Source organism: Vombatus ursinus, unplaced genomic scaffold (genome assembly GCF_900497805.2).
Source record: "Vombatus ursinus unplaced genomic scaffold, bare-nosed wombat genome assembly UNPS02014832.1, whole genome shotgun sequence".
Lineage (NCBI taxonomy): Eukaryota > Metazoa > Chordata > Mammalia > Diprotodontia > Vombatidae > Vombatus > Vombatus ursinus.
Genome location: NW_020954610.1, coordinates 76,333,825 through 76,354,323, shown reverse-complemented (window position 1 = coordinate 76,354,323; position 20,499 = coordinate 76,333,825). Strand labels below are relative to the sequence as shown.

General features: G+C 36.9%; 1 protein-coding gene across 1 annotated transcript in view; it reads left to right on the top strand.

The window, feature by feature from the left end:
• The window catches only part of LOC114025751 (endoplasmic reticulum resident protein 44), a 119,039-nt gene that overhangs the window by 70,816 nt on the left and 27,724 nt on the right, over positions 1-20,499 (top strand). The window contains exon 9 of the mRNA XM_027839241.1: positions 19,725-19,836. Coding sequence (XP_027695042.1) covers positions 19,725-19,836 — 112 coding nt within the window. The remainder of the gene's footprint in view (positions 1-19,724; positions 19,837-20,499) is intronic.

Here is a 20,499-nt window from a genome sequence, read left to right as displayed (position 1 = left end):
CTTATAATCTTTTGAGATGCTTTTAACTCCTAGATAGAAGTGGAAAGTCCATAGGTTTAGAGCCAAAAATGACCTTAGAAGTCATCTAGGCTGACCTCTTTTATAGGTGAGAAAAAGTTTCAGAGATGTTAAATGCCCAAGGTATTACAGATACTAGGTGACAGTTTTGAGCCAAGGTTTCCTGCCTCTTTAGTACTCTTTCCTCTGAACACCTCATATTAATATTTTGAGGTAAAACCATATCTTTTTTTCCTGTAACTTATGTTTTTTCTTTTAACTATTTAGGTGTAATGCTGTGTTAATACATATATGTTAAGTATTATAATTAATTCATTGTCAATGCTATTTTTAAGCAAAATGTAGTTTTCCTGTTTGTTTCTTTAAATGAAGTCGATTTTTACCATTGCCGTGTCTGCGATCATGATTTTTACCTCCTTTTTTTTTTAGTTCAGCTGAGGAAAAATAGATTTTTGCTCTAGTCCCTTATTTTAACTCTGTAGAAGTCTTTATGTTTCAAGTGTGTTTCTTGTAAACAACATATTGTTGGGTTCTGCTTTCTTATCTGTTCTTTTTCCATTTTATCCATGAGTTCATCCTATTCACATTTACAATTTTGTTTGCTAATTGTGTATTTCTCTCTCTTAAACTTTTTCTTTCAATTAAATGCAGTAAACATTTATTAAGTGCCTAATATGTGCCAGTCACTGTGTAAAGCTCTGAGGATACAAATAAGAAAAAAAAATACAGTCCTTGCTCTCAAGCCGCTTACGATCTAATGGGGAAAGACAAAACACACAAGGAAACTAGAAAACAAAGTAGGGGTGTAGGGGAGGAAGTCACCAGTGGTACCTTGTTCTGAGCAGTTGAAACTAAGCAGAGCTTGTAATCATAGGTTTTTTTCTTTCTTTTTAAAACCCCCTTCAGAACTTACCTTGGAGTTTGGGGTTTGTTGTATTTGTGACTAACCTACTGTCTCTGAATCTGCTTTCTCTTTTATTCTCCCTTTTTTCCTGTCATTTTCCTGTTGTGTTGTATATATTTCTACACCATATTGTGTGTGTGCGTGCGTGCGTGCGTGCGTGCTCCACCCTGATTTTACCAGTTCAGATAAAAATGAGGTTCAAGTGACTCCTGATCCCTTATACCTTCCTTTTTTTTATGTAGACTTCTACTTGCGCCCTCTGATGTGATCATATTCTTCCCTAGTGTATCCTTTTTCCTTTCCTTACCATTCTTCTTTTAAAATCATTAAAACCTATAAAATCCACTCCCTGTCCCTCTGTTTTGACTCCTTCTATAATCTTTAATGATAGTGGGTTTCTGAGGGAACCCTTCCTATTAATATGTAAACCCTTTATCCTTATGATAGCTCATTTATATTTACCTTTTTATGTTTCTCTTAATTACATTATTTATGTTTCAGAGTTTCTACTCAGCTTTTCATCTGGGATGTATAGAGGTCTTCTGTGTCATTAAAGATCAATTTTTGTCCTGTAGGAATTATATGCAGTTTCCCTGGGTAAATTATTCTTGATTGTAAGCCTCTTATCTTTTTGCATCATGAAATGTTGCATTCTGTGCTTTCCCCTCCTTTATAGTGGTTGTCGCTAAAATTTGTGTGACCTTGACTGTGGTTTCTTGGTATTTGAATTTTCTTTCTAACTGTTTGTAGTATTTTTTCTTTGACCTGGGAGCTCTAGATTTTGGGTGTGACATTCCTAGGAGTTGTTATTTTGGAGTTTCAGGATGTATCTGTAAATTCTTTCTACTTTTTTACTTTGTTTTCTTGTTCTAACATATCTAGGCAGTTTTCTTTCATAATTTCTTTTTTATATAAAATTCAATTTTATTTTGTTTTCAGCTCTTAATTCTTTTCCTCCCATCTCTTCCTCCCTCCACTGAGAAAGCAAGAAAAATCCATTGCAAACATGTACAGTCAAATAAGACAAATTTCCTCATTAGCCATTGTCCAACAAAAATGCTTCAATCTGCACTCAGAATCCATTACCTCCTTATCTCGAGGTGTGCAGCATGTTTTTCATAAGCCCTCTGGAATTGTGGTTGGTTCTTAACTTCTAATTTTTAGGGAATCTATCACTTGGATGAGGTTTTGTATTTCTTGTACTAAGTTATTAATTCTTTTCGGGATTCATCTTCATAGATCATATTTCTCTTTCAATTCTTTCCTCTAGCACTGTCGTTTCATTTTTTTTTTTTAATGAGGCAGTGGGGTTAAGTGACTTGCCCTGGGTCACACAGCTAGTGAGTGTTATGTGTCTGAGGCCAGATTTGAACTCTGGTCTTCCTGACTCTTAAGGCTGGAACTCTATCCACTGTGCCACCTAGCTGCCCCTCATTTCATTTTTAATATCATTTTTTAAATTTTTAATATTTCTTCATATTTCTTTAAGGAATTCTAAATGTTCTTGTGGCCAAGCTGTGTTTTTCTTTTAAGGCTTTGCTTATACATATTTTGGAGTTATTCTCTTTTGGATTTATGTCTTATTCATTTTACCATTGGGAATTTTTATTAGGGCCAGAATTTATTCACTTCTGCTGGGACTGTCATGGCCTTATGTAGTTTTGGCCTGTCTTATCTAGTGTCCTGGTATTGTGTTTTGTGACCTTCAAGGATAGGGATGGCTTCGATGAGTGAGCTGCAAATTTTCAGCAGACCTGTGTGGTCCGATCAAGGGTGCAGTCTGATCACTGCCATTTCAGAGCCTGGTTTGGGTCTTTGCAGTAAAGCTGTAGGTTTGCAGATTGGAGGTCCAGAGAAAAATGTGCTGGCCTTAGCCCATCTCAACTGGCTGGGTCTATGGGTATCAAGTGATACTGCTTCCAATTTACATCTATTCTTTACCCTGAGTTTGCCGTGCCCAATCTATGTCAGACAGATGGAGCTGAAGCTCTGTTATACATCCGGTCCTAAGTGTGTGATGATTCGTTCTCCTGGATTAAAGCAACAAAGCCCTAGTCTTGTTCTGCTTTGGGTATCTGGCTCTGGGAACTCCTTTGTGCTTTAAGCAGCTGAGCTGCAGTCCTGTGCTTTGCCTTGGGGTTTGAATCCTTAATCTACCTTCAGGTTTTAAGGGAGAGTGAGACAGTGCTGCTGGCCAGTTTTGTTCCCCTTGTCTGGTTCTGCTCTCCTGGCCCATTCCTGCTCCACTATTCCTGCCTTGGTTACTTACCTGAGGGTGGAATTTGTAATCTTAGTAAAGAAAGATGATCTTCTGCAGTTATTCCTTCTTTAGATCTTTGTTGGAGTAGTTGGTGAGGGAGCCCAGTTGTACTGCTTTCTCTTACTTTGCCATCTTGAATGGTTTCCCAAACACATCCTGTCTTCTGTTCAGGTGGCTAGTCAAGTTTTGCTTGATTTTGTTTTGTTTGTTTTTTTGTCAAGCATAAGCAAATACAAAATATTTGATTTATTCTTATTTTGCTTGGAAGAGGAATAGTAATTTATTTTTTGCATTTTATTTTTTGCATATGATTTTTAAAAATGGTTAAACTAACTCTTGGGTTTTGTCTAGATGTATAATAGCACCAGTTATTTTTAAATTGGGCTTATTGCTTGGCCTGGATTAGAGAAGAATGTACAAAGATTACTGTGTGTCATTTGTGAATATACATTTTCAAACACATATGAGACCAGCAAAGCTCCACCATAAAATATCAAAAATAGAAAATAAACTAATCTATTTTTCCAAATAAAATTTTGTTGAATTGAAATGACCAAAGGAATCTTTTTAGTGCTTATTTGTTGAAAAATCATTTCTGGAGGCTTTGTATTTAATTGCTTTTGGAATTACTCTCAGCAAGAAGCCCTTTTAGCAATAATAAAATCAAAGCAAAAAAATCAGTTGGTGTCTGACCCTGTTCTACATTTTCATGTGACATTTCTAACTCCAAGGATAGAAAAATTAGTCAGAGAGAACAGTAATAGTACTAATTATCTTCAATTTATCTTATATTTTCATAGCATTTATGTACTTGTCTTTATAATTTCTTAATGTGGATTTACATTTCATTTAAGTCATAAGAATAAGGGAATTTTTTTTTTACTCTTATTGCAGAATTTAATATATATTATATACCTGTGCAATTTTAAATTGTCACTGAGGGGAAATTTAGATATTTTAATGGTTTCTAATATAGTTTGGTTTGGAAAACATTGCTCTAGACTCAAGATGGGGGTGATTCTGGGACTTTCTAGAAACTTCATTCATTAATCTACCTTTGGTCCATCAAGGGCAAATATTTATGCAGTCCCAAGCTGTGCCCATAATTGTGGTGACAGGTATGAGACACATCCCTTGCCAGAACAGATTGAAACCTGATCTGTATTGTTTCTAATGGCATTTAGTATTGTCATTAGCAATTTATGGTACAGCAGTTGTGTGGAATTCAAAGAGACTTTATTTTGCCCCCCAGTCAGCCTTTTGCACTCACCACTGCCTCCACCAGTTAGGTGGGGTAGTAGATAGAGTATTGAACTTGGAGTCAAGCAGATCTCAGTTGCTTACTAGCTAGTAAGCACGCATCTGTGTGACCCTGGACAAGTCACTTACCATCTTTGAACCTCAGTATTATCTGTAAAATTGGGGTACTAATCACACCTACTTCATAGAGGTATTGTGAGCATCAGATGAGATAACATTTTATGAGTGCTTTGCAAATAAAGCAATAAATAAATTTAGCTATTATTATTATTACCACCTCTAACATTGTAGTCACCCTTCGTCCTCAGTCTAGTTTTATCCTCGGTCTTCTTAGGAACTATCAGAATGTGTTTAGGCCCATGAAAATTTAAGTGCTTCCCCTGCCTCTGCAGTCTGCATGTGCTACTAACATCCTGTTGGGTGAAACAGTGCCACTCAGGTACTTCTTACTGAGACTAGTCCCTCCAACAATTCTGAGAAATCAACCTGTGCTAGAAATTCGTCATCCGTTTACTTTGTGCTTCACATCCTGTATGTCAAAAATAAAAGTAGGAAGTTCTCATTGCTAAGACCATAAAGCCTGGAATTCAATATTGGTGCAAGATCAATGCGCTATGTTTCTAATTCCTGACTTTCTGTACAAGCTTCAGCATGTCCAAGTGTTCATGAAATTGGACATTTGAGGAGACCACCATTCTTATATGGATAAAGGAAGAAAGCAAATGGAAAAATCATCTTTCAACTCAGTGGCCTGTTAGAACGTAAACTTTTATGTGGCCTTTGTAATTCCCTTATGCTTTTACCATAGGATGCCTCATGAACTTAATATGCTATATAACTGTACAGAAACATAGGCACTATCTGGATGATGTCCTAAAATAGTTACTAGGGCCCCAACCAACATCTTGTCAAAATTAGCCTATCCTACCTAGCATAACAAGCTATTTGCAAAATTAGTAAAGTATACATTTTACAGGAAAAGAAATGGAGTTCCTAGAACACATTGTTGAGCACTGTGGCGTCTGCATAAATTCTCCTTCCCATTCTTCCCAAAAAGTGAGAATGGTTATCACTTCTAAAACTGAAAAACCTCTAGAGTTTCCTTCACTGCCACCATTCTGCATTTTTCTACCTTGATTACTTCTCTGAGAAACCTAAAAAAGAGAAGTAAACTTCTCAGTGGTCATTCAAAGCCAAGAAAGCCTGCTCTGAACGAATCCAAGGCCTTTTTGCGTACTGATTTACCCAGCTATCCAAAAGCATTTAATTTCATAAACCTCTAATTTGGTATTTGGAGCCTCTCTTTCAAGTTGAGTCCATACTTAGACTTCCCCTACCCCCACTGCCCATGTGCCTTTTAATTTTATGTAACTTATCTCAGTGGAAAACTACCAAAGGGTGTGGGGAAATAGAGGTCTTAGTAATTAGATCATTTTAAAGTTCTGGTTGCTATCCCTAGAAGGGATCAGGTACCCAATTGTGAAAATGAATCATTTTAATTTTGAGTAACAGTAGGTCAGGTGGATCTTCTCATTTATATTTTCATGTCATATAGACAAGAGTTACATACTATCTCTTAAACCAGGGTATTGGGAATCATCAACAGACCATCCACTATTGCTTTCCCATGTTTACACACACAGACACACACACTTTTGTATGTGTGTGTATATAGTAATATACCCTGGTAACCCTTCCATTTCTAATCCTGTGATTTCCAAAGAGGGCTAAACTGAAGTGCTGCTTCAGGTTTAGCATGACATCCTTTCTTTAGGACAAATAGAATTCTTCAAGACCCATTATATATCCACAGAAGAATTTTCATAGCCATGACACCACTGTGACCTTAACCCCTATAGCAGCACATGTGAAATGTATGCTTGGGCTAAGGACTCATCCAAGAGACTTGAAGACTTTCTTTAGTCTCTAATCACCAAGAGCCATTGACTACCATATTTTTCAGCTTCAATGCCAGATTACATCTCAAAGCCATGATGCTTTCTTCATTGTAGACACCATCATCACAAAGTCCCTAATCCTTGAATATTAGCTTTAGTTCCAGGTGGATAGGAATGGATTTCTTTCTGACCATTTTCATGATCAACATTCCCTAGCTTTAGGCCATCATTTCAAAGCAAGACAAGGTAATATTGCTTTAGTTCGGATAGGACTGTGTTGCCCTCTGCTGGCCCCCAAGAATCCTGCAGGCATGAAGCATCCCAAGACCCTGGGCTGAACCCTATAAAACTGGCTTGATCCTCCTCAGAGCGTACAAGGTTTGGTAGGTGACAAGTCTGACTTATTGCCATGATATTCAGGTAGAGATATCTATGTCAAGTCAAGTTAACAAGTGCTTGCCATCAGGCACTGTGCTAAACACTAGGGATAAATGAAAACAGTCCCTGCCCTCAAGATGCTTACAATCTAATGGGAGAAACAACATGGTAAATGAGATGTACTGTCAGAGGAAAGGCAGTCTTAGTGGGAGTTTGGGGGAAGACTAGAAAAGTTCTCTTGCTGAAGGTGGAAATTGAGTTGAGTCTTAAAGAAAGGCAGGAGGCAGAAGTGAGAAGGGAGAACATCCCAGGTTTTGGGACAGCTCATTAAAAGGCATAGGTTTGGGAAATGAACTGTCACATGTGGAGAATGGCAAAAGGCCATTGACTCTGGAAATACAGGAGAGGAGGTTAAGTATAAAAAGACTGGAAAGGTAGGAAGGGGTCAGGTTGTGAATGGTTTTAAAAACCAGACAGGATTTTGTGTGTGATGCTGAAGGTAATAGGGAGCCACTGGAGTTTATTGAGTAGAGCAGTGCTTCTTAAACTGTGGGTTGCGACCCCATATGGGGACATGAAAAATTTGGCAACAGTAAAAGGTTTCTGAATGCACGATGACCAAAAATTAATTAAAAAATCAAACACTTAATGAATCCGAGGTGTTTCTGGCAGTGTTTGCCCATGTTGTATCTGCAGCCTTGGTTCTGAACACATCTGAACACAAAAGCAGCTGCTCTTAGCACTGCGTATGTTCTCAGGCCATGCAGTGCCAACTAACACCGTGGAAACAGGAAAAGAGATTATGAGTGGAAAAAGTTTTTAAGAAGCCCTGGAGTAGAGGACATGATGTAGTCAGAACTACACTTTAGGAAAATCCCTTTGGCAGCTGAGTGGAAGGTAGACTGGAGTGGGAAAGACTTAAGGCAAGGAGATCAACAAGAAAGTTATTTTCATAGTCCAGGGGTAATGCGATGAAGCCCTGCATCATGGTGATAGCTGTGTCAGAGGGGAGAGAGAAGGGGTTGTATATGAGAGATGTTGTGAAGGTAGAATCAACAGACCTTGGCATCAGATTGCATATGTGGGTTGAGTGTGAATGAAGAATTGAGGATAATGGCTAGGTTGTGAGTCTCAGTGACTGGGTGGATAGTGGTACCCTTGTTAGTAGTAGGGAAATTTGAAGAAGGTGAGGGGTTGGGAGGAATTAGAAACAATAGGTAGTTAGGGACCATCTACAAAGAGGTAATAATTAAAATATTTGGCCTAGATTATTAAGAGTAGAATGAGAGAAGGAAAAGCTCCAGGGAAAGATTTTTGGGAAATACTTAACATGAAGGGATAGAAAGAAGAAGAGCCAGGAAAGGACGCAGAAAAGGACTGTTGAAGAGAACAAGGGTAATTTAAGGTCACAGAAGTCAAGGAGAAAAGATATCAGAATGATCAGGTATGTCCAAAAGTCCAAGGAGGTCAAGAAAGATGGGGACTAAGAAAAGGCAGTTGGTTAATATGATATCGCGTAATTCAAGCATTTATTAAGCACCTACTATCTATCATATAATATGTGCAAATCATAGACAAAAAAGAAAATGCCCATAGCCTTCAGGAACTTAAGTTCTGCTGGAAGTAACACTGGGCCTGTTTTCAGAAGGTCTGGATTTGAATCCTGCTTCTGCCCTTTATGATCTATATCACCTTAGACAAATCACTTTTTTGCTCTGGACCTCAGTTTCTCATCTGTAAAATATAGTGTTGGAATAAAGAATCTCTGAGGTCTCTTATAGCTTTAATATTCAATTAGAGATTGGGTCTTTGACATTTGAGAGAGCTGATTTAATAGAGTAGTAGGAAGAGAACCAGATTCCAAAGGATTTAGAAGTGAGTGACGGGGGGTAAGGAAGTCTAGGCATCATTGTAAACTCTTGAGAAACATTCAGTGTTTATGGATGGATCATGTTAATATAGTAAAAAATGATAATATTCCTCAAATTAACATATTTAGTGCAGTGAGAAGTTTGTATTGGAGAGAAAGCTGGCATTGAAGACCTGACTTCAAATCTTACCTGTGATACATACTGGCTGGACAAGTCACTTAACCTCTTAGTGCTTTAGGAAATTCTCTAAAAGACAATAAGTTGCAGAGAAGGTTTTGTCCCTCACTTTTAAGAAGGAGTTTCCACACCCAGAAATTCCCTATGCCAGTGAAATCATAAATCCAGTCCCTGTCCCTTTCACTATTTATACAATACCAACTAAAATATAAAGGAGCTTCTTAATAGAATTAGACAAATCCATAATGAAATTTATATGGGAAAACAATTTGGCAAGAGTATTAAGGGGTACACTGAAAAGAAATGGCAGTGAGGGGCGAGGTTTTACATTCTCATGCTTTAAAATAGAATTGTTATCAAAACTGTATGGTACTAGGCAAACAACTGAGAAATAAATTAATGAAATAGAATAGATGTGCCAGATATCCAAGAACATTAAAATATGAATTTGATAAATCTTTAGAAAATGAAAGTTAGAAAAAGGAAATCATTATTAAACATATCGTTTTGGCAAGATTAGTTGCCAATTTGGCAGAAAAGGAATTTGTACCTGTATTTTACACCATGTACCCCTTTGAATTTTAGTTGGATGAGAGGGTCAAACATAAAACAAACTCTAGAAAACATGGCATGTAGTGAAATATTTATCATAGTAGTTGAGGGGGGATAACTTTCAGTTCAAGAAGTGGAAGGAATTGTTGGGGACACAATGATGTAAGCTGTAGCAAAATTGAAAAATAAACCTACAACTAAGAATGTTGTCATTTAAAAAAGAAAAATAACAGATTGGGAAAAATGCTTTTGGCAAATAGGAATGTTAAAAATATCTTTAATGTAAGGGGCTGTTGAAAAGGCAAAACAACAGCTCTTGTTCAAAATAGTTAAATGGTCAAAGGATGTGAACAGTTTTCAAAAGAAGGAACAAATTATTAGTAGCCACTTGAGGAAAAATCACCCTCATAACGAGATACAAATTAAAACAACTTTGAGGTATCACCTCACATCCATCAAACTGGCAAAAATAATTAAAAGTAATAAAACTGGACAGATAGGATTATGGTAAAACAGATGCACTGATTTATTGATGTTGGAATTGCAAACCTGTAGAATATTTTTGGAGAGCAGTCTGGCAGTACACAATAAAAATTACAAAACTAATATTGTTTGACCCATTAATCCCTTTTTTAGGAACCATGCCCATTGTTACACACACAAAAAAACCCAAACCTAAAAAAACCCCACAAAATCTGTTCAAAGATGTTCATGTTAATACTATAGTTAATTAAAAAAAAAATAGGAAGCAACCTAAGTGTGTAGTCCTAGAGGAATTAGAAAATTATGGTACAGTGGTTTCATGGAATAATATAAAGAAATAGATGGATAAAGTGGCAGGATTATGAAAAAATATCTGGAAATAATGTGAAGCAATAATAGGGATCAGAGGAATGTAGTGTAGGGGCAGCTAGGTGGTGCAGTGGATAGAGCACCGGCCCTGGAGTCAGGAGGACCTGAGTTCAAATCCGGCTTCACGCACATAATACTTACTAGGTGTGACTCTGGACAAGTCACTTAACCCCAATTGCCTTGCCGAAAAAAAGAAGAAGAAGAAGAATGTAGTATACACTATAATCATTTGACAAGATAATTCTGAAAATAAATGAGAGAAATGGACAGAATTTTAATGGGAGCTTAGAGTTTGGAACTGAAAAGATGTTATGCTTGAAATTAATTATTTTATGTGTAATTACTAAGTATTTTAATTAATACTAATTTTTAAAATATATTTTTAAAATAATTCCCAATTACATTTTAAAATATTTTTGTACAAATAGGTCCTTTTTCTTAGGATACTAATTTTTCTAATTAAACGTAACATTTTTATTGATAGGGAAGAGTTTAGGTAGTCACTTGGAGGGTAGGAGGTTTGATAAAAGGCTTCTTAATTTTTTTTTTCAGGAATCAGGAAGGTCAAAATTTGTTTGTAGGCGGTTCAGTTTGAATGAATGAAATTTATTAACTACCTCTTGTGTTCAAATATGTGGATAGAAATGAGACAGTACAGTTCTTCCTGTCATCTTCAGCAGATTGCTTCCTCAGTCATCCTCTGTCTTGAATCATACCATTTCCTATGTACTGGTTCCTTCCTTATAACCTTCAGATATTCCCAACTCTCCCTTGTCATTAAAGAACCTTCAGTAAACCCCATGTATCCTCTCAGTCTGTTGTTCTATATCTCTTCTCCTTTTCTCAACCAAACTCTCTAAAAAGAATTATTTACGCATTAACTGCATTTCCTCTCTTCTCAGTCTTCAGTTGTTTTCAGTCTTCCGTCATCTTAAACATGCAACTGAAACTCCTCTCTCCAAGTTATTAATGATCTCTTAAGTGCCACATTTGATGGTCTTTTTTTCAGTTTTCTTGGTGTATCTACTGCATTTGACACTGTTGACCAAATGTCATGCTCCATACTCTTTCCTCTGGTTTTCATGACATTACTCTTTCCTGTTCACCTGTCTGACTGCTTCTTCTCAGTGACCTTTGCTGGCTCATCATCCATATCATGCTTCCTAGCATGTGGGTGTTCCCCAAGATTCTGTCCTGGTCCCTCTTCCTGTATCCTTCTGTAATCACTCAGTAACCTCATCAGCTCCCATGGATTATTATTTCTATGGAGATGATTCCCAGGACTATATATCAGGTTCAAGTGCCTATCCTGAGGTTTAGTCCCGTATCATGATTGAATAGTTCAAAATTACTATGGCTAATGCAACTTTCCTGAAGAGCAAATCTGACCAATTGATTTCATTGCTCAGTCAACTTCAGTGGCTCTGATTGCTTCTAGAATAAAATACACATGCCTCTGTTTAACTTTTAAAGCTCCACACAACCTGACCCCAACCTAGGATTCTTACTTCATTAGACATTACTTGCCCTCCCCCTACTTTGTGATCTAATTTAACAGACTTTTTATCTTACAGACAATACTGCCATCTTTTATTCCTTTGCACTTAGACATGCCTGTCATTCATTCATTCTGTATCTCCACTTTATCTGTTCCTTTAAGATGCAGCTCAGACACCATCTTCAGCAAGAAGCCTTTCTGATTTTCCTCAACTGCTACTTCCTCATAGACTACCTTGTATTTAACTATTTTGTTTATATTTGTGTTTATTAACTTTATATTTTTGCTGTATATGTTTTCTTATGTGACTGTTTCTCCAATTAGAATGCACGTTCATTGTATCATTATTTGTATTTATATCCTCAATGCCTGGCACATAGTAGGCACTTCTTGATTGATTAGTTGAAATATAGCAATGCTGCCCTTAAAAATGACCTAGAAGGATGTGTGGGCCAAGATGTTGGAGTAGCAGGAAGAAGCGTAACAATTGCTCTTCTCCTCCTTCCTTCACCAACTCCTTCAAACAGATCTAGAGAATGTACCAGACCTCATCTTGTATGGGAAATCCAAGAAAAAAAATTGCAGAGAGTATTTTTTTTAGCCCACATTAGAATAGGGAGATAAAGAAGTGTGTGGATGCTGAGGATAAAATCTGGCTAGGAGCGTGCCAAGACACAGAGCATTCCAGGGCAGAGAAAGGCTGTGTCACAGGCTAAATGAAGCCCCAGATCCAGCGTGGAGGGGCCTAAACTTGTGTAGGGCAGAGGAATGGGTGCCAGCTGGTTGCTCTGTTACTCACCACTCAACAGTCACAATGCCAGGGCTCCTAGAAGTGGTAGTCTAGAATCAGGTGCTGGGCTATATCCTGGTCCAGGATTGAGTTCAAAAACAAATAGCAGGTAAATGGCTCCCAGGAGGTGAAAAGGGTCTTAACCCCTTCTAGCCCAGTCTGAAGCCTGCAGAGGAATAACACGAAAGAGAGTCCCAGACAAAAGGGAAGTTTACAGTTAGGTCACATTCAAAAGGTATTCGAAAAGGAATGGTATCTTTAATCTTTTCAGACCAATGTTTCTTCCTATGCCCCTTGCCAAGACCTTCATCCTAACTTTACTTTATACATCATCCTCTCTCATTCATTCAATATTTCTCTTTTAATGGCTCCTTTCCTGTCTGACTAGTAAACTGTAAATCCAATAGCATCTAAGTAGAATGCAAGATTCACGAGAGCACGAACTACCTCACATTGTTTTATTCAGTTCCATCAGCCATGGTTTGGTCTGGATGAAGCTAAATGATTTGTCCAGGGTCGCATAGGTGAACGTCAGAGGTAGTAGGATCTTTTCCCAGGTCCGCTCTGACTTCAATCAGTGTTCTTTCACCTGTATGAGGATGCTATTTCCTTATTATTATTCTTCCTAATATACAAGAAAGAGCCCTTGCTAAGACTTAAAAAATCTGAATCTACTCTCATCTTTGCTTAAGATCACACAAGCTATTAGCAGAATAAATAATGGTAAATCACTATCATCACCATGCCTCAGTGTCCTCATCTGTAAAATGGTCAAGAAGGTGATTTACCATTATTTTTCTACCTACGTTGCTTCTACAAGGGGAGAAAAACATGTAATAATATGGGAGTAGTGGGAGGTGAAGGAGGTTTGGATGTGTTTGATGTGTCCCAAGATTTTTGAGATAATTACTCTTGATTTTGGATTTATTTCTAGCAACTACTCTCCATGACAGATCATTCACATCAGAGATAAAATTATAAAAGTATGAATAAGAATTAAAAAAAAATCTTTAGAGTTTATTTTAAGTGCTGTTGGAAAGAGTTGAATGACTATCCTGTACCTATACTCAGTATCTCAGAGGCAGGGTACTTATTACAATTTCTGTATAAGTGAAATTATAATCACAGTATTTATGAAGTGTCTACTGTATTTCTAGTTTTATAGAGAATGTAAAAAAGTGGATAATGAGGTCCTTTTAAGGGAAGGACAAATATTCTGGACTTTTTGTGCAGTATACCATTAACAGCACTTAACTTCAGCATTTTTGGCATTAATCAGAAGCTATTAAGTAGAATTTTAAATTCTTAATTTGCATTTCGATGTGCGAAAATGGTGGTTGGTATTTAATTTTTGTTCTGTTGACATGGAGCATTTTCAGTGTACTTTTCTCATAGTAACTGTGTCTGATCATAAGTTTGTAGTAACTTTGGTTTAAAGTTTTGGTTTGAATTTCTCTATTTCTTCATACTGTTCCTTGGGCCTCTCTGAATAAGCAGATACTCAGAAACCCAGGTAATTCCAGATTGGCACTTTGCTAAGCAGTTTTCATTTAAGGATATCAGTGTTGCCAATGTCCAGATAGTTATTCATGCCAGAATTAAACAAGTCACTTATAATATTGCTTATATAAGCTAGTGTTACAAAAAAGAATTCCCATGTATTGTGATTAATATTTCTTTTTTTTTGAAGATTTTTTTTCTTTTCTTTTCTTTTCTTTCCTTTCCTTTTCTTTTCTTTTCTTTTCTTTTTTTAGGCAATTGGGGTTAAGTGACTTGCCCAGGGTCACACAGCTAGTAAGTGTCAAGTGTTTTGGTCTGAGGCCGAATTTGAACTCGGGTCCTCCTGACTTCAGGGGTGCTTTATCCACTGCGCCATTTAGCTGCCCATGTGATTAATATTTCTAAAGGTGAAAGATTAACTATAACAAACATTTTTCCCCATTTAATAGTATTTTATTTTTTCCAATTACATGTAAAGATAGTTTTCAACATTCACTTTTATAAGATTTTGAGTTCCAAATTTTTTCCCTCTCCCCTTCTCCCTCCATAAGGCAGCAAGCAATGTAATATGTAGGTTATACATGTATAATTATATTAAACATCTTTCCACTTTAGTCATGTTGTAAAAAAAGAATCAGAACAAAAGGGAAAAACCATGAGAAAGAGAACAACAACAAAAAAAGTGAAAATAGTATGATTTGATCTGCATTCAAACTCCATAGTTTTTTTCTCTGGCTGTAGATAGCATGTTCCATCATGAGCCTTTTGGAATTGTTTTAGATCATTGTATTGCTGAGAAGAGCCAAGTCTGTTAAAGTTGATCATCGCACAATGTTGCTATTACTCTATCACAAACATTTCAAGTTATATTGAATCTGCTATGATTTTCGTACAATGTAATGGAATTTTTCAAAATGTCTTAGAACTCCTAATTATGGAATGCAGTTGACAAAAATTTGAACCACAGCTCTTTCCTTTCCTGGCAAGAATCTTTCTTAAAAGGAAGGATAAAAGGAGGAAAGTTATACTAATGCTCTTTAGTCACTTGTTGGCAACTTCTCTATAACTTCTCCTTGTAAGAAGGAAATAAAATTAGGCAAAACAAAGTCATCTTAACCACGTCTGAAAACGTGTGCATTATTCTGCATGTGTATGCTACTGCCTCTCTGACAGAGGGAAGTGTTGTTCTTCATTATTCTTCTGAAGTCAAGATTTATGACTGCATTGATCAGTGTTCTGATGACTTTAAATGTTGTTTTCTATTATGTTATTGAGGATGTTGTGTCTGGTCTCTTGATTGTGCTTACTTACCTTTACTTCAGTAAATATGACCTCAGTTTTTTCTAAATTTTTCATATTCCTTGTTCTTAAAGCAATGGAGTAATATTCTTGCATTCATCCTCCACAGTTTGTCCAACTCTTCCTCCAACCAGTATTTGGTTTACTTTCAATTTTTTGCTACTATAAAAAGTGATTCTATAAATACTTTCATATCTGTTAGACTTTTACCATCTGTCTTTGTCCTCCACTCCACCAACCCCGGGTATATACTTAGTATTTGAATCACTGCATCAATGTGTATTTATAGTTTAGTAACTTTTGGATCATAGTTCCAAATTATTTTCTGTAATGATTGGACCCATTCATAGCTCCACCAACAATCCATGAGCGCACTCATCTTTCCACAATCCTAACAACAGAGTCTGTTAGGTATGAGATGAAACTTTGGAGTTATTTTAATTTGTATTTCTCTTAGTGATTTGGTACATTCTTTCATATCTTTTCTTTATTTTCATATATATATAAATATAAATCATAATTTCTATTTCTTTTGAAAAGTCTGTTCATGTTTTTTCATCACTTATCTGTTAGGGGAATTTATCTTCATTGTGTCAAGCTTTTTTTCAGTGATAACAAGCTGCTTAAATTGGGGGGGAGGGGAAAGCAAAGTAGACAAAAGTACATATTCCACAAGGACTGTTGCCATGGGACTATTTCTTTTCTTTGTATCCCCATTACTTAGTATAGTGCCTGGTACATAATAGGCACTTAATAGGTGCTTGTTAGTGGACTACTTTTCTGGTGGAAGTTTAATTGATATAAACAGTTATTACGTCAAGGAAGCCAAAGAACCTGGAAAAACACTTAACCAACAAACACTTGATCACCTTGCCTAGAGGAAAGACATGAAAACCAAGAGAAAGCAACACTAGTTTGGAATATAAACTCATTTGCAAAATCTCATGCAAGAAAATGACAGAAGATTGTGTGTATATCACCTCAAGACAGGTCAGAAATGATCATTTTGGGAGGGAAGGCACTTGCACTGTAATTCAGGTCCTCATCATCTCTGGCCTAGAACAGTGCTTCTTAAACTGTGGGACCCACATGGGGTCTCAACCCAGGGTTTAAGAAGTGCTGAAGGGGTCATGAGTGGAAAAAGTTTAAGAAGGCCTGGCCTAGACTATCATAATAGCCTCCTAATTAGATTCTCTGTTGCCTTGCCTCTGTACAACTGTCAGTGATTTTCTGAAAGTATAGGTCTGAACAGGTCACTCTTTTACTCAATAAAATCTATTAACCTGTCAGACAAAATGTAAACTCTTCTATCTGGCATTTAAAGTCCTTTACAACCTGGCCCAATCCTCCCTTTCTAGACTTATTATATATTACTCACTCATTCTGTGGTCCTGCCAAACTAGTCTTCTGATTCTTCCTTTAGTGTGGCCCTCCATCTCCCCTCTCTGGGCCTCTGTGCCTATAATGCATGCCTTCTTCATCTCAGCCGCTTAGAATCGTTCCTAGCTTCCTTCAAGGCTTGCTTAATTCAAGTGCTCATGTGACATCTACTGCATGACTCCATTACTACTATCCTTCCACCCTTCAGCTGCTCATTTCTTCATACACCCCCCCTCCCCAGTTATTTTGTTTATATCTACATATGTACACATTGTCTCTCCTTCCTAAGGTATAAGCTCCTTGAGGACAAACTGGTTTGTTTTTGACATTGCTTAGCTTAGTAGGCACTTCATTAAGGTGCCTATTGCTTTGTGCAATGACAAACATGTTGATCTTTTGTTGGGCTTGTTTTTTTATGCCGTTTTTACTCTGCTTTCTTTATCCTGTTTCACTTATAGGCCTTCTCATTTTCTTTAAATTCTTCATATCCAACATTCCTTATGGGATATTATTGCAATGCTTACACATCCTATAATTTTTCTTGCCAATATCCATATATAGAGCATATATCTAATTTCCATCTTTTCTTATTGTACTACTTCAAAATAATAATAATAACAACTTGAATTTATATATTGCTTTAAAGTTTACAAAGTTCTTTATGTAGGCCATTTCATTTTATCCTCACAACAACCCCAAAGTGATATATTATTCTAGTAATATCATCCCTTGATGAGAACCCTCCATTAAGATTCAGCTACTCCATCCTAACCTGAGGGATCTGACCTGGTGGTTTTTGTTGGAATCAGAACCCTATCCTGCACTATTCTTAGAAACTCAACAGTCTGGTAGAAGAAGCATCATTCCTTAGTCCAGAGATGTCCTTGAGATGAACCTCAAGCATAGCCAGCCGTGCACTCACATTCCAGCATCCCTTGAACGTTCCAAGGTTGAACCTGGTGACTCCCTAGGTGGCCTCTGCCCATCCCCAGATTTGTTTCACTTAACAGCACCCTTTACTGTACCGCTTTACGTTCTCTGCACACATTCCAGTTTTTCAATGTCACTCTTAAAATGTGTCACCCAGAACTGAAGATCATGTTTCAAGGATGGTCTGTCAAGTGGAGGACAAGGATTGTGATTGAATCAGGTTTTGCTTTCAGTCAATTAGGACCCTTCTATTTTAATACGAACTGCTATCCAATCTTGTCTTTACCATCCTGTGCTTAAAGTTATTTTTTTTTAACCTGAATTGAGAAATTTACATTATCAGGGGTCTTTTGGATTCTGATTCTGTCATTCAGTATAATAGTATTCTTAGCTTTGTGTCTTTCTCCAATTTGAAAGACGTGCAATATAAATAATTAAAATGGTAAGCAGGACAGAACTGAGCACCAAAGCTTTCTGGCACTAGAGACCTTCTGCCAGGTGGACAATGATTCATTAATTCTCTTTGGACTCTGTCATTAAACCAGATATGAATCCGCCTACATGTACATTGTACACATTTTTTTCAGACTTGTCCGCAAGAGTGTCATGCAAGATTTTTTCAGAATGCACACACTAGCCTTTCTGAAATCTAGACAGGGAACATTTGTGGCATTCAATTTAATTCAGACTGTTACCAATACAGTAAATGTATTACAATGAAGAATAATGTTGGTGTGGCATAACTTATTTTTGGTGAATTCTAGACTCTTGGTGATCTTCACTTATCTTCTTATGTGCTTACAAGCCATCTGTTCAGTATTTCTAGAATTTAACCTGAGTTTGACTTTAAATTTGCTTAGCTATAGTTGGCAAAATCTACCTTCTTTCCCCTTAAAAAGAAGAGTTAAGGAAAATTTGTTGGAATCAGAACCCTATCCTGCACTATTCTCAGTCTTATAGCACACCCTTCCCATTCTCAGCTATAGTTCATAGATTATCCCAGGTGGTCTACATATCACATCTTTAAGTTCTTTGAGCATCCTGCAGCTTAATTTTTCTACATCAAGAGGTTTGAACTTATTTATAGTTGCTAAGTATTTTCTCCCTGTCTCCTTACCAGTCTTTGGCTCTAGTTTACGTTTAATCATGTTTGTTCTACCCATTCTAGTCTGAAGATCATTCCCTTTGACAGAGAAGTTAGAACCAAAATGGCAGCTGAGCAGCTTCATTTTTTTTGCTGTCCATTAACACAATACCATCTGCTTAACCATTAGGCTTATTCCTTCCTTTATTCTTTTCGTATTTGGCAAATAGATTTCAAAGTTCATTTTATTAATTTTGACACTTTTCGTAACACTAGGCTCATTTTTGGGTTTTAGTCTTCGTGATGCTGTTTTTATAGATACGTGGTATTGTTTTGTATTTGCCCTTGGTTAAGTACCAGTACCCTTGCTTCCATCTTTTGTACACATCTATTTTTAATATAAATCCACCAGAATTCTGTGAAGCCATATTACTGTCTTACCATACTTTCCTCCTTTCCTGTGTAAACTGACCCACAGTGGTTGGTTTCTCTGGCCCTCTAGGACTGGATTCAGTTATGTAATAGAGAGGCCTCTCCAGGTAGCTCTTTTTGAGACAAGGAAACTAGTACCAGCATATAAGACACTGTTCCCCTATCCCAGAGAAGGACCAGTAAACAAATGCAGCCAGTTGATGTTTTCTCCCTAACAAAAAGGGGAGGGGAGAGAGAGACAGAGACAGAGAGAGAGAGAGAAAAAGAAAGAATTCTCTAATAGATAGAAAGTTGACCCAGGAATCAGGAAAACCTGGATTCACCCAGGGATGGGTTTCCCTACCTCTGACACAATTGGCTGTGTGACCTTGGGGAAATCACTTTACCTTTTAGTGCCACAGACAGCTCTCTGAGACTAATAGTTGCTGACCTTGCTTTGCTTATACTTAGGCCCTTCTTGTTTTAAGAGCAGTGCTATAAATATTTCTATTTAGACTGTTTTCCATGGGATATTTTTTGTATTGTTGCATGCTACTATTGTTGGTTTTCTTTTTTAAAGTTATATTTTGCTGTATTTTAGAATATAACTAGAACTAAATGAAAATGTATAACAATTCTCATTTAATACTTTCTCTATACAGGAATTGACAGAAGAAGGACTGCCTTTTCTCATACTTTTCCACATGAAAGAGGATACAGTGAGTTTAGATGTTTTCCAAAACGAAGTAGCCCGGCAGTTAATAAGTGAAAAAGGTAGATTAACTAAGGTTTCTCTTTTATCTTTGCTATTCTTTTCAAATATGCTTAAAGATATTTGGTATGGAACCTACATGTGAAAATCTAGTGAATAATTTTAGAGATATAGCCAAGTCATAATTTAGCATGAAAATAGAGGGGGACATTAGCAGAAGAAATAAAAAACAGTGATTCTCTTGACAATTCAATTCAACTCAACAAACTTTTATTTAAGTATCTGTTATGTGAAAGGCTCTGTACTAGGTACGAGGCATACGAAGATGAAAAACAGTGTAGCCTTTTCCCTTAAGGGAGAAGATGTACACAAATAACTATTATACAGTTTATAAAATGATGAAGTGAAAAGGAGGGCTGAAATGGTTTGAGAAAGCCAAAGAAGAGAAGGATCAGTTATGGCAGGGGGAATTATGAAAAAAAGTGAAATTTGAGCTGGGCTTCAAAGGAGAGAAAGAGTGTTTATGGGTTTGGGGTGGGGTCCAGTTCTAGCCATGAGGGACATCCTTCACCAAAGGATGAAGGCAGGAAAAGGCTAGAGGAGATTGAGAGAATTGTATAGTCTAGTTTGGATGGAGCATAGAATATGTGATGGGATAAGTGTTACTCCCTCCCACTGAATTAAGGCTGGTAAGATGATTTGGAGGCAGATGTGTAGGCCTCTTG